The sequence below is a fragment of the Colias philodice genome, chromosome 21, assembly GCF_061535455.1.
Source record: "Colias philodice isolate Cphi_HAF_F1 chromosome 21, ilColPhil1 Martin Lab GWU primary, whole genome shotgun sequence".
Classification (NCBI taxonomy): Eukaryota; Metazoa; Arthropoda; class Insecta; order Lepidoptera; family Pieridae; genus Colias; species Colias philodice.
Window position 1 is genome coordinate 1,482,563 of NC_143106.1, and position 12,067 is coordinate 1,494,629.

Below are 12,067 nucleotides of genomic sequence, written 5' to 3' on the forward strand. Positions count from 1 at the left end.
GAACTAAGTAACTTTAGCAGTGCCTAGAGGCTCTGTTGTTTTCTTATTAACCACGAGAGTGGGTTATAATCGAAGCTCAGTTTCAGTTATTTGAAACATGTATTGATAATAAATAATACATAATTATAATTGAAGTAGGCACAAAGAATAGTACAGTAGCACCTCGTTAAGTCGAACCTCGATAAGTCAAAAACCTCCAAATCTCGAAAAAATGTCTTGTTCCCTTCCCTTCAACCCCGAAAACCTCCGTAACTTGAAATCTTGGCCCTCTGTTAGTCGAAATAATCACCGAGTCCCTCCAAGCCATTTTGGTACATATTTTCACTCTATAACTCGAAAAATTAAATTTGACCTCTGTATCTCGAACATGGCAACATTTTATTTTACAATCTTTATAACTTGATCATTTGGACTTTAACAACTTGCCGACAGTGCAGTACACTATAATTGTTTCTTAGAAAACATTTTAGGAGTATGCGATAATAAATTTATGACTCACGTAAACACGTGTTTGCATTAAGTAGGTATCTGATGACGAAATTATCGATTCAGTAGCTCAGAAAACCGATACTAATGATTAAGATGACATAGAAGACGTGAATAGTACATGCGCTCCATGCGTTTCCATCAAAGAGGCAAGAACCGCATTGAATACCTTACGAAATTTTATAGAGCAAACCAGTATCTCTGAAGAAGAATTTTCTGTTCTTTATAGATTAGACAATGCTAGAGAACAACCAAATTATATAAAGCAAAAAAAATACTGCCTTTTTTAATGCCATATTTTTTATTTTAAAATGATTTGAAATACTTAATGTTGATTTATAATAAATAAAAACATGTTTGTCACCTCTGCAAGTTGAATTTTAATGTACTTTACCTCTCTAACTCAAAATTTATAAGAATAAACCTCAAACTCTTTATGTCGAATCAAAATCCGCCTAAGTCGAAATCCTCCTTAAGTTGAAAACTCTATAACTCGAATTTTTTGGCGTCTCCCTTGATATTCGACTTATAGAGGTGCTACTGTATTTTAAAAAGTTATTGTTTTCTTCCTTGTTGCCTTGTTTGTGCCTGCTACAAATACTAAATAGTTTCGTGAGTTGTTCTTTTTTCTAGAATCCAATGCGAAAGATATTTTTTTAAATCACGACAACGATTCATAGAATCCTTTATTATCTAAACTATTTCAAAATAAAATTATCTAATGAATCAACGATACATTTTTGTATTAAACCTTTAATTTATTTTTTGAAAACTTGAAAAGGACACTAAACTCTTTCTTCAGTTGCCAAAAATATCTAACAAGAATTATTTTATAGAGCTATACTGTTATATTTTATACAGCTTACACTTAGTTAATTTAATAAATAGGTTAAAAAAATATTTTTAAATTTATTTACAAACAGGTGACATAGCTATCAACCCGAAATTTGCTAATTACATATAATCTAAATCCTCATGGGAGTTCCTTGTGTAGTGAACAAATGTGGCCATCAGACCATTCAAATTATATTAAATTATCTTCATCAGATGATTTTTAATACAATTACATGGAAAATTATCCGAAAAAAATAATGTACAGTGTAGTACACACTAATCCTATCTAGTATAATAAATGCGAAAGTATGTTTGTCTGTTTGTTTGCCTCTCTTTCACGTCACAATTGATAGAATGATATGCTTCTTGTATCTGGTGATAGTTAGGAGTCGAGATCGTTACATCTAGCCGCGGTGAAATATTACATTTCCTTAGAAATTTCCTGTAAATACGCGAACGAAGCCGCGAGCCGCATGCTAGTTCACCATACAATGAAATATAATCCAGCCCATCATTAATTCAGTTCTCGCAAACAAAAAGCAAAATAAATACCGCCAATACACAATCCAATCACTTGAACAAACAACTGATGTTGTGTGGGCAAAACGTCGATAGCTCTGCTTTATTCGTATTTACCATGTGAGCTGAGCTTTTCTGTTGTATGGAAATATTTAATTTTCTTTAAAATATATAGACTACAGGCCCGTGTTGAAAAAATTATGGGTCATTTGACCCACCAGGTGACCTATCTAGAACGATATAAGAGCATAAAATAATAAGATTCAGCACTATGACGTCACTTGTAAGCTGTCCACCTGAGTGCAGATGAGAATTCGAAGGTTCAGGTAGAGATTTTCTCCCCTTGTCTCCATGATTTTTGTACGGCGTTGCGGAATAATTGATTAAAAGTAGTATAGAAATAGTATGACACAGATGCCGTACAAAATCAAATAACCAAATTTACCCCGGCAACTGTCGAAAAATAAAAATAAATTCCGACTTTGTGGACCACCATTTTTGTACGGCATCTGTGTCATACTATTTCTATACTGCTTTTAAGCCATTATTCCGCAACGCCGTACAAAAATCATGGAGATAAGGGGAAAAAATCTCAACCTGTACTTTCAAATTCTCATCTGCACTCAGGTGGACAGCTTACAAGTGACGGCATAGTGCTGAATCTTATTATTTTATGCTCTTATATCGTTCTATATAGGTTACATGGTTCAAATGACCCATAATTTTTTCAACATGGGCCTGTAGTCTATTAAGCCTGAAAGGTAATATTTGGGTGCTTCTTAAAACGAGTTCATATCAAACACTGAAGCACTTCTCTATAATGCCTACCAACTATTTAAAATAACTATGGCCCATATTCAGTTTTTACGACAAAATTATCTGCTTTGTTACTTATCCTACCTTCTACCGAAATAAAGCCTCCTAAATAAAACTTATACGAACAAAAAATAGGAAGAAAGAGCGCTTTTCCTGGCGATTTCGATAAAGTCATGCGAATCTGATGTACAATGATGTGTGAACAGTTTACTAAATCCTTTACATATGTGGGTAGTTACGTATATTGTAAATCTCCATATAAAATAGCTATACTCTTGCACGATGTTAACAAACTAATTATACAATCAAAGACCACTTTACGACGCTCAGTTTTTCCCATCAAATCATACATCAAGCGAAAAAAATTCAAGCGGCGAATCTTGGAACCGCAAGGAACCTCGAGCGAGCGCATCAAATTTATTTCTAACAAAAATGTAATTTGAATAAAACGTTAAAAGCCATGTTTAACACACGCAAAGTGGCTCGTTTGTTTGCCCACCACTCGCGTTATGAGATCGAGGATTTCTCATTTCATTAATCGTTTAAAATTCATATTTTTCTAGCAATCCACTCTGTTCACTTTTTTCTTCAATTTGCAGTCTGCAAGTTTTGTTTCTCTTTAATTTCGCTTATAGCATTCGATATTATGTTTTTTTTTGAACGGTTGGAATATTATTATTGGTTGATTGGTGATAGTATATTAAAAATTATGTATGTTGGATTTAGTTCAGCTTAGTGATCGTGATTTTAAACTTTTTGGACCTTTTCCTAAAGATTGTACATTCGCTAACTTGCATATTTTATTAGGCGTATATCATGGCATAAAACTTATGTTTGTTGTAGTAAATAATAAGGTATGTTAAAAAGCGCTAAAACTAAAGAAAACATTAGGTATTCTACTTCTTATAAAACATTCTGTGTACAAATTCATCTCTTCACCGCTCCTTACATCATCATCAAACAAAATAACAATATATTCCCCTTACAATATGTTGAATACAATATCTCCAACTTCAATTAAAATAATATTCTTCAATTCACAAATTCGCCGTGGTCCCGCGGGACGGTCCCGAAGACGGGGCGTGATCGCGATATTCGTGCGTGTGTTGACAATCACTCCAGCTATTATTTGTCCAAATGTCCCCGGGGACATACGCCTTGCTCTAGTGTTGCGATCGTGTCGATGGTTGGGATTTATAGATATATGTCCATAATATCCATATGTTTTTTCTAAATATGGTTTTGTACCTATATGGGTATTTTTTACTTTTATGTGTATAGCTTTAAGTGTAGGTAGTCCCGTGTCCCCAAGTGGGGTAAGGGGCAGATTCATACATTTGTTTCACTGATCAGTTTTATTTAGGCACAAGTAGGTGATCAGCCTTCTGTGTCCTGTGTGTATAGCTTTAGCATCATGTTAATTCTCGTTTTAACCAAAATTTATTTCGCGTGTATTGGAATTAGTTTTAAAATAAACTATTGCCACCAACAAACTATACTTTTCTCTCAAGTCTCAATTGATGAAACTTCTAAAATTGACGAAAATTCTCCAAAAACCAAACTATTTTTATCAGTTATATTACTTATAATATTTTGAATTATAAATACAGGCAGAATTTTAAACTCGCCCGTTACGTCTTGCTGTTCGCATCCCTACCGCTTGGTTTGTTTAGATTTTTACGCAAACACGCGGCAGCCCATCTTTCTAATTGCCTTAATTAAAGCGCCCAGTGCCGAGGGGGGGACGCTCTCACGAAAAAATACTTTTTTACAAGCCAGTATTGATATTTCATATCGGTGTCTTTTTTATCGTATTGTAGGTATGGGTTTTCGATTTTTTTGTTTGGTTTGGTTGCCTGTCAATATGTGTGTGAATTGGTAACTGTTATTAGGTACTTAGGTTGTAATTGACGAAATGTTTTTATTGTTCGAACTTCCAATGCGTAGAAATGCACTTGCATAAAATATTACGAATACTCACAGGTAACTTTGTAACCTAGCAAGAATTTTAGTAAAAATTTAAAAGAGGAAGAAAGGCAATTTATTAATTTTAGAACGTATTTATTGGCATATATTATAATGTAAAAAATATAATTTATCGAAGCAAATCGGTTGCGATTTGCTACTCATACTGACACAATTAGTAATTACTAATTACACAAGTTATCACTTGAAAATAGTTCAATTCAATAAGCAGCATCCACAAAAAGTCCATAAAATAAAATAAACGTTTAAAAACGTACTACATATAATCCGAATTATGATCGCAAACAGTACGAAGAGATTAATTGAATAGCGGGTTACAGTCGGGAGTTAATTACCACCCTGTCTATTAATTGGCAACGGTTTAATTGCGTTCAAATATGCCGCAGCTAGCTCTGTTTTGTTATTAACCGACTGCGGAATTGGGGGTTCTGTTGGTTTAGTTTTTTGGTAAAAGTTGATAAAGTTGTACGAAATATGTTGGACATTCGTACTAGAATTAAATTAATACCTATACCTATACCTTATAAAATCAATTCTCTTTATCGATTTACGTATTCAGTTTAGAAATCGTTGGTTTAAGATATACATTTAATTATAACTTTAGTTTCTAGTACACATTCATCTTTCATTCATTTCATATATAATATATTCTCGTACTCAATATATATTTTCCTAATTTAAGCTTCTCCCACCTCTATAAGTATTAACCAATCACAACTTATACTATCCTCCCTACCTGATAATCAAAAATTAAACTATAAAAGCGACACGAGATTAACAACGCGCGGCGCACGGTACGCCGTACAAACATAATTATCTCAATTCTCTTTACATTACCATCTGCCCTCCGGCCTCGCAATCACCGCTTCATAAACACGATTGTTTCAATTACTCTTTTTTTAATTATACACCGCTTTATTAACTTGACGGTTTTATTCGGCGTGGCGGATAGTATTGCAGGTTAAGATGCATTTGAGATTATAAGATAGTGGTTATAGATGTACAATGAAATACCACATTAAATAAGGGTGGGATGAGTTTAATGACATAATTTTTTAAGTAGAAATGCAGCCCCAATAAGTAGAAAGAATTAATATTACTTATTTCAAAGTACTTACAAGTAGTAGTAGGTTAGTCTCTTACTGTGTCTGCGTTTCATATATTCGTTATATTTGAGATAGAAAGGGTTATTAATGTACATTTTCAGATACAGTTCTAGATTAATAATCATAACACATATTTTTGGTATAATAAATTGAATTTAATATCGTTTTTGCTCTGATACTTATTATGAATCAAATATAAACTCAAACTCAAACATTCATTTATTCAATTAGACTACTATTTAGTAGCACTTTAGAATCGTCATTACATATAAGTATTTTTAACATTGACCACCGATTCGGAAAACAGTATCTATGGAGAAGAACCGGCAAGAAACTCCATATTATAACATGAACATATTCCCGTAGGTCGGAACTAAGCACACCACCACTACCACCGTCCCCACCACCGGCCTCCTCCGCCCCGCCGGCCCCCGTGGCGGGCGCGCCGGGCGGCGGGCTGACCCCCGCACTGACCGCGCCCGCGCTGGCCGAGCCCGCAGCTCTGCCACCCGCTCAGCCCGCGCAGCTCGCGCCCGCACAGCCCGCCAGCGGCGCGCCCGATATTACGAGAGGTGAGTGTGATGATGGTGTTATTTTGGAGAATTTGTTTTTGTTTTTGTTGATAACTTTTTAAATCAATATAATTTGGTTATTGTTTGTGAAGAAAAGTACCACGTATTTAAGTTATTTTAATTTTAAATGGAAAAAGTATAATGAAAAATTAAAATTATAATAATATGTTGTACCTAACCTACCTAAAACTTGACATAATCGAAAAGTGCGATCAAACGAATAATTTTATTAAACAAATGTATCAAAACTGCTAATTTTTTATGTTTTGTATAAAATAGAATATAACCTAATATGTAACATGTTTGTGCCCTAGACCCGCCCGTATCATCGAGCGCGAGTATAACAATAACAAGCACAGCGTGTCCCACGGTCACGAGCGCAACGAGCGCGATCACGACCGCCGCGAGTCCCACGCCCACGAGCGGCAGTACGACTGCCCCGAGTACTGGCGCGAGTACTGGCGTGAGTGCGGGTACTGGTGCGAGTACTGGCGTGTGTCTCAGTGCTATAAGCTTGCCGCCTGGAAGTCCTGCTGCCGCGCCAGCTCCTCGCACGCCGCCGCCGGACACGGCGAGGGATCTCGTGGAAGCGACAAGTGCTACATCTGTTATTACTGTGAGTTTGTATGAATTATTCTAATTTGCTTTGTAAGTCAAGTTACTAAGATATAAAGTTTTTTATCACATTAAATAATTTATTTTAAGTTTATACGTAATTTATTTATTGAAATAAGTAATTTCGAAAATATATAACAGTTCTAGAAATATTACCCTTTCTATTATATATGTCCGTGTACAAGTTAGATCACGATATATCTAAAAACTATTTTACTTTTACATCTACAGATATAATCAGTTCTTTTTTTATATTCTTGTAAGATTTTAATAATGAAATAACCTTAAAAAATTATCATGTATCACGATTAAAAATAAAAAGTAATTCTAGGCTTTTCACTGATTTTTTTTACTTTTATTTACTTAAATATCTATACGTTATCTTTAAATACCTGTAAACATGGACGTATAAAAAAAGACGGACGGTATATCGCCTAAACATTGAGTGAAGCCTAGTAATGGCGGCGAAACATCCATGTGTGTGTGCCATGTTGCCATGGCAACAGCTGTGTTGATGACAATGGCGGCTGTATTTTTTTCTATAAATTTTGCCGTAATAATTTTGTCATTAAAACATAAAAGAAATAACTTGCTTCCCTGTGGAATGTAATCCCTTGTGTTTTGTTATTTAAAATTGTACTGTTGCGGCACCATTTAACCACGCAAGACGGCATTTTAAATATTTTTTGTGGAACAGTGACGCAGTTAATCAGTCGGTAGTTCACGACGTAATGGCGGCCGACTAGCTTACTATGGTGAGAGTGTGTGCGTGTTTATTGTCTTTACACAATCGCTAGCTTACTATGGTGGCTTCACGTTGTTTGTTCGTAATACGGCGTCCGTCTTTTTTTATACGTCCATGCCTGTAAATGTACACGTATCATAAAGTAACTTTAGACGAACACGTCTAAACATGTCCATGTGCACAGACGGCAGCGAGCGGCTGCAGCAGCCCGTCGGGCGGCCGGGCCAGCGCGCCGCACACGCCGCAGCCCGCGCACCCGCCCACGCCCACGCACCCGCCGCCCACGCCCGAGACCGGTTAGTGTTGTGTGTTGTGTGTTGGATGTTGTGTGTTGGATGTTGTGTGTTGGAGGTAGTGTGTTGGATGTTGTGTGTTGTGTTAGTTAAGTTAGTGACATTATTAACGTTACTTACTTTCACAGTAGGTCTAAAGTCTTATATGTTTCATTAGCCAATATTATTTTTCTAATTTAAATTACCATAATCCTTTAACTGTTTTCTTTCTTAGAAGATTCAATAAATACCTAAAACGGTGAAATAATTTTTGACATCGACCCAGTAATTCCTGAGATTATCGCAAATAAAACCTTTATGGTTGAGCGTGGATCAAAAATTACTCTATAAGTGATCTTTAAAATATTTTTTCCTATTTTAGGTATTTGTTAAGTATTTTATTCCAATAAGATTCTTCATACCTAATTGATTTAAATCATGTGTGATAACAACGTAACTATCTTTAAATAAAATATTTTTCTATCTTTCTGTGAAAATTGATACCGTAATTGATAAAACTGAAATAATTGTGGATTTGCCTCCATTTTGCAAATGAAAATAATATATGATATTAATGCCTTCTCTGCTTTTAGATATACAATTTTCTTTAATGAAATAAATCTACACGTTATACTCATTTCATTTTTAATAATTTTATTTACACACATGTTACTAAAAGACAAATTATTGTAATTAACTTACACTTAAAAATCAAAGCGTCCTGTATATTTTTTATTCAAACTATATACCTAATCCTAAATGTATTCTCTACCTACACTTATTGTGATATTTTGGAGAGTATAGTATCTATATACTAGCGGTCCGCCCCGGCTTCGCCCGTGGTACATATGAAAAATAGATGTTGGCCGATTCTCAGACTTACCCGATACGCACAGAAAATTTCATGAGAATCGGTCCACCCGTTTCGGAGGAGTATGCAGACTAACATTGTGACACGAGAATTTTATATATAAGAAGATAAATTTATAACGACCCCATACAGGGATAGGTTATACCTAAAATTGCTAAATTTAATTAAAATCTAATGGAAGGTATTTCTGGGTAACATGATTCGTTTATTCAATTTGAGTCAAAATTAACATTATTCGGCAAAACATTAATATCGTAAATTGTTATAATATATGGGTAATTATAATTAAATCAGTTATGCATTTAATAATTTAATTAAAGTATATTAACAATAACATAACTTACTGCAATAATGCGTAGGTACTAAATGCAAGTAAAAAGTATATTATATTATTTTTTGTATGTGTCTAAGCATATTGTGATTTGTTTAAAGTTTAAGTGCACGTATCTTTCGTATATTTCAAAAATAAAACACACATATTTCCATAACTTTATTTTATTTTCATATATTAAGATTATTTGTTAAAATTTAACTTTGGTTATTAAGCTAATTAAAATTACATTAAACATACATGATTTAACACTATCCTATCCGTGAAACGAAACATATCCGTCGTATTCAATGTGACGTTTACATTATTTTGCACTGTTGCACTAATAATTTGGCCACTCACGAATACATGATTTAAAATGTAACAATTAAAACATAATGATTTACGCGCTCGAGGTCGAAGGTTCGGGGGAGTCTTGCGTGCTTTCTTCCGCGTGACACCGCTTTCGGTGCTTGTGCACGAAGTAGTAGGATGGGAACTTGGAGCCGCACGTCTTGCACGGGTAGTAGTGTATGGTGGTGCGAGCTGACTTGCGGTGCCGACACGACCAGTCCCTCTCTGGGGTCGTCTCTCGCCACGCCACGTTCAGAACTCTGCTGAAACGAACTGGTCCATCGCAAGAGGCTATGTCCAAAACGGCCGTTTGTCTCTTCGGTGGATCGGGCGCTTCTATACGCTCGACGTCTAGTTCGCTCGAAGTGGTGGATGATGGTGAAGGCGGTGGTGGGGTAGCGGGGGGCGATGGGGCTTTGGCCCGGCGCGGGACGGGTCGGTGGGCCCCCGGCGGTGGCACCGGCCGCGCCACGCAGGGACTCGGCCCGAGCCACGCGCGGTACAGGGACAACATCGCGCGGGGGCTGCTGCGAGCAGACTGAGCGCGAAAATCTTCTCCCGCCACTTATATAGCCGCGGCTTCCCGCCAATTAGGGATGCTCCCTGTGTCAATGTTTCTTTATGTTTTAATTAATCTTTGGTTCGACTAGAATTGACTTTACGCTGATGTTTAGCGGGATTCATTCCATTAGCTCCGTAATTATAACTAATTATAATAATTATAATGAGAGCCATAAAAGCACGGGCAAGATCATTGTTTATCTGCAACAAAAATGAGGTAGGACAATTAATTTGACAATAGATAAGCTTCTTTTTACATTTTGCTTAAATTTGTAAATTAACTAAAACTGTCCATTCTTTACCTATTGCCCTATTGTTATACACTCCTGTAAAATTTCAACATTAAATAATTCAAGTTCGTCCCGTACACCACAAGGGATCCGCGCCATCCATTATTTAATTAAAGTTGACACAAATCGTACCGTCACATCTCGACCGCGGTCTTTCCAGATCATTAATAAAACATGAAGCTTGACAATTTTTCAAAAGATCTCAAACGGTATGAAATATTCCACTCTATACAGTTGGAGTCTCGGCAAACACTTAATTCACTTAGAGGTCCCTTGCCGCGGGCCGGAGGCCTCCGGGACGTCCATTGTGACTGTGGTTTTTGCATTTTGAATCGCGACTCTATTTGACGACAGGGAAGATACTATTGTACGCAATTAATGTCTTGGACGCGCTTTCATAATGATAGATTCTCATAAATTAAATAGATATTTATCTCAGATAAAGAGGATGTCATTAATTACCACAAAAGTTTAGCTACAATATAGCTACTATCCTTCATAATTTACGTGATATGCTTATAGCTTCGATCAACAGGAAAATATCCTATACTTTAACCCGGATAATATAATCTACACTAATCTATAGAACCCCTATTCTCTGTTTAAAATTTATCGGATTCCAGTAAAGGACACCATGTCATGTAAATATCGGAACAAACTAATAATAGACAAATTTTCTAACTAATTTTTCCTCGCATCGTGTAAAGCTTTCACTTCCTAAAAGGATAGAAGATCCCAAAAGAATACCACCAAAAAACAGCACTACACCACCAAAACAAAGCCATCATCCAATCACACAACGGATTGTTAAGCTCAAAACGGTGCATTACAATCAATTCAATTACAATCGGGCGGTTGAGTGCTGATTTGGTATTCCGTGTGAGAGTGTCACGGCTTAGCGTGACGGCCCTTTGTGCACCTGTCCTTGTGTACAGGATAGATCATGTGGGATATTCTTTTGGTATAGTGTGATATTGTGACGCTTTAAGATGTGTTTATGGTGGGATTTGGCTTGGCAAAATTATAGTGACACGTTATAAACAGGGTAGACAAAAGAAAACTGACAAAAATTATAAGAAAGATTACCAAAAGCTGGACTAAATGAGGTGAAATTGGCAGTTTTAACAAGAATAAAATCCTTAATTTTACAATGTTTTCATAGCCTTGTGTTTGGTGCTTTCCCTTATGTGTGTATTCTTTAATACTACATTTATGAAAGATCATCCACATAAGTATAGCTCTGACCAGCTGACCCGTCCTTACGCAGGTTTAAAGGATCACGATTCTAAGCGTGACATGAGATATGATGCGTTGTATATTCTTTTGACGTCGAGATTAGGGACTTTAGAGATCGTGAAATATACTAATGCATTTTAGGCAATCTTTTCTACGTGTATGTGTTGATGGACCTTTTGGAAATCCAAAGCTGTTATTGGCAATATAATTATTAGCTTTTTGTAAATGATTCTTATCAATAATAAATTTCTCGATTATTGAAATAATTACTTCCAATTACCTCAACATTATTCCACATTACATATAACTCAAAAGGTCCCAAGTACGTCTCTAGCAAAAGGAAAAACACAAACAAACAATTCATACAATATTCAAGCACACAAATCATTGAATTGGACGGCGTTTAATCTGCGAAATGTCTCTGCTGTTTGCATACAGAATAAACAGGATCTGTCGGCAGCTCGTTAAATTGACACGCTTCACGGCTTAAGCAA

General features: G+C 35.9%; 2 protein-coding genes and 1 long non-coding RNA gene across 6 annotated transcripts in view; 1 reads left to right on the plus strand and 2 right to left on the minus strand.

Moving 5' to 3' along the window:
• Positions 1 to 7,788, minus strand: part of LOC149478646 (uncharacterized) — a 329,584-nt gene extending 321,796 nt beyond the window's left edge. The window contains exon 1 of the long non-coding RNA XR_016317337.1: positions 7,327 to 7,788. This is a non-coding gene — a long non-coding RNA (uncharacterized LOC149478646). The remainder of the gene's footprint in view (positions 1 to 7,326) is intronic.
• Smr (nuclear receptor corepressor smrter) overlaps positions 1 to 12,067 on the plus strand; it is a 140,077-nt gene that overhangs the window by 112,266 nt on the left and 15,744 nt on the right. For all 4 annotated transcript variants that reach the window (XM_089708628.1, XM_089708627.1, XM_089708624.1 and 1 more), the window contains 3 exons: positions 6,114 to 6,319; positions 6,634 to 6,935; positions 7,864 to 7,975. In XM_089708628.1, the coding sequence (XP_089564754.1) occupies positions 6,114 to 6,319; positions 6,634 to 6,935; positions 7,864 to 7,975 (620 nt within the window). The remainder of the gene's footprint in view (positions 1 to 6,113; positions 6,320 to 6,633; positions 6,936 to 7,863; positions 7,976 to 12,067) is intronic.
• LOC149478664 (uncharacterized) lies at positions 9,361 to 10,041 on the minus strand. The gene has a single exon (XM_089708692.1). It carries the CDS (start codon positions 9,998 to 10,000, stop codon positions 9,536 to 9,538), a length of 465 nt encoding a protein of 154 aa, XP_089564818.1. The 5' UTR covers positions 10,001 to 10,041; the 3' UTR covers positions 9,361 to 9,535.

Excerpts from the sequence above, each read along its gene's own strand:
- LOC149478664 (XM_089708692.1), bottom strand. The coding sequence starts at position 10,000 with ATGTTGTCCCTGTACCGCGCGTGGCTCGGGCCGAGTCCCTGCGTGGCG.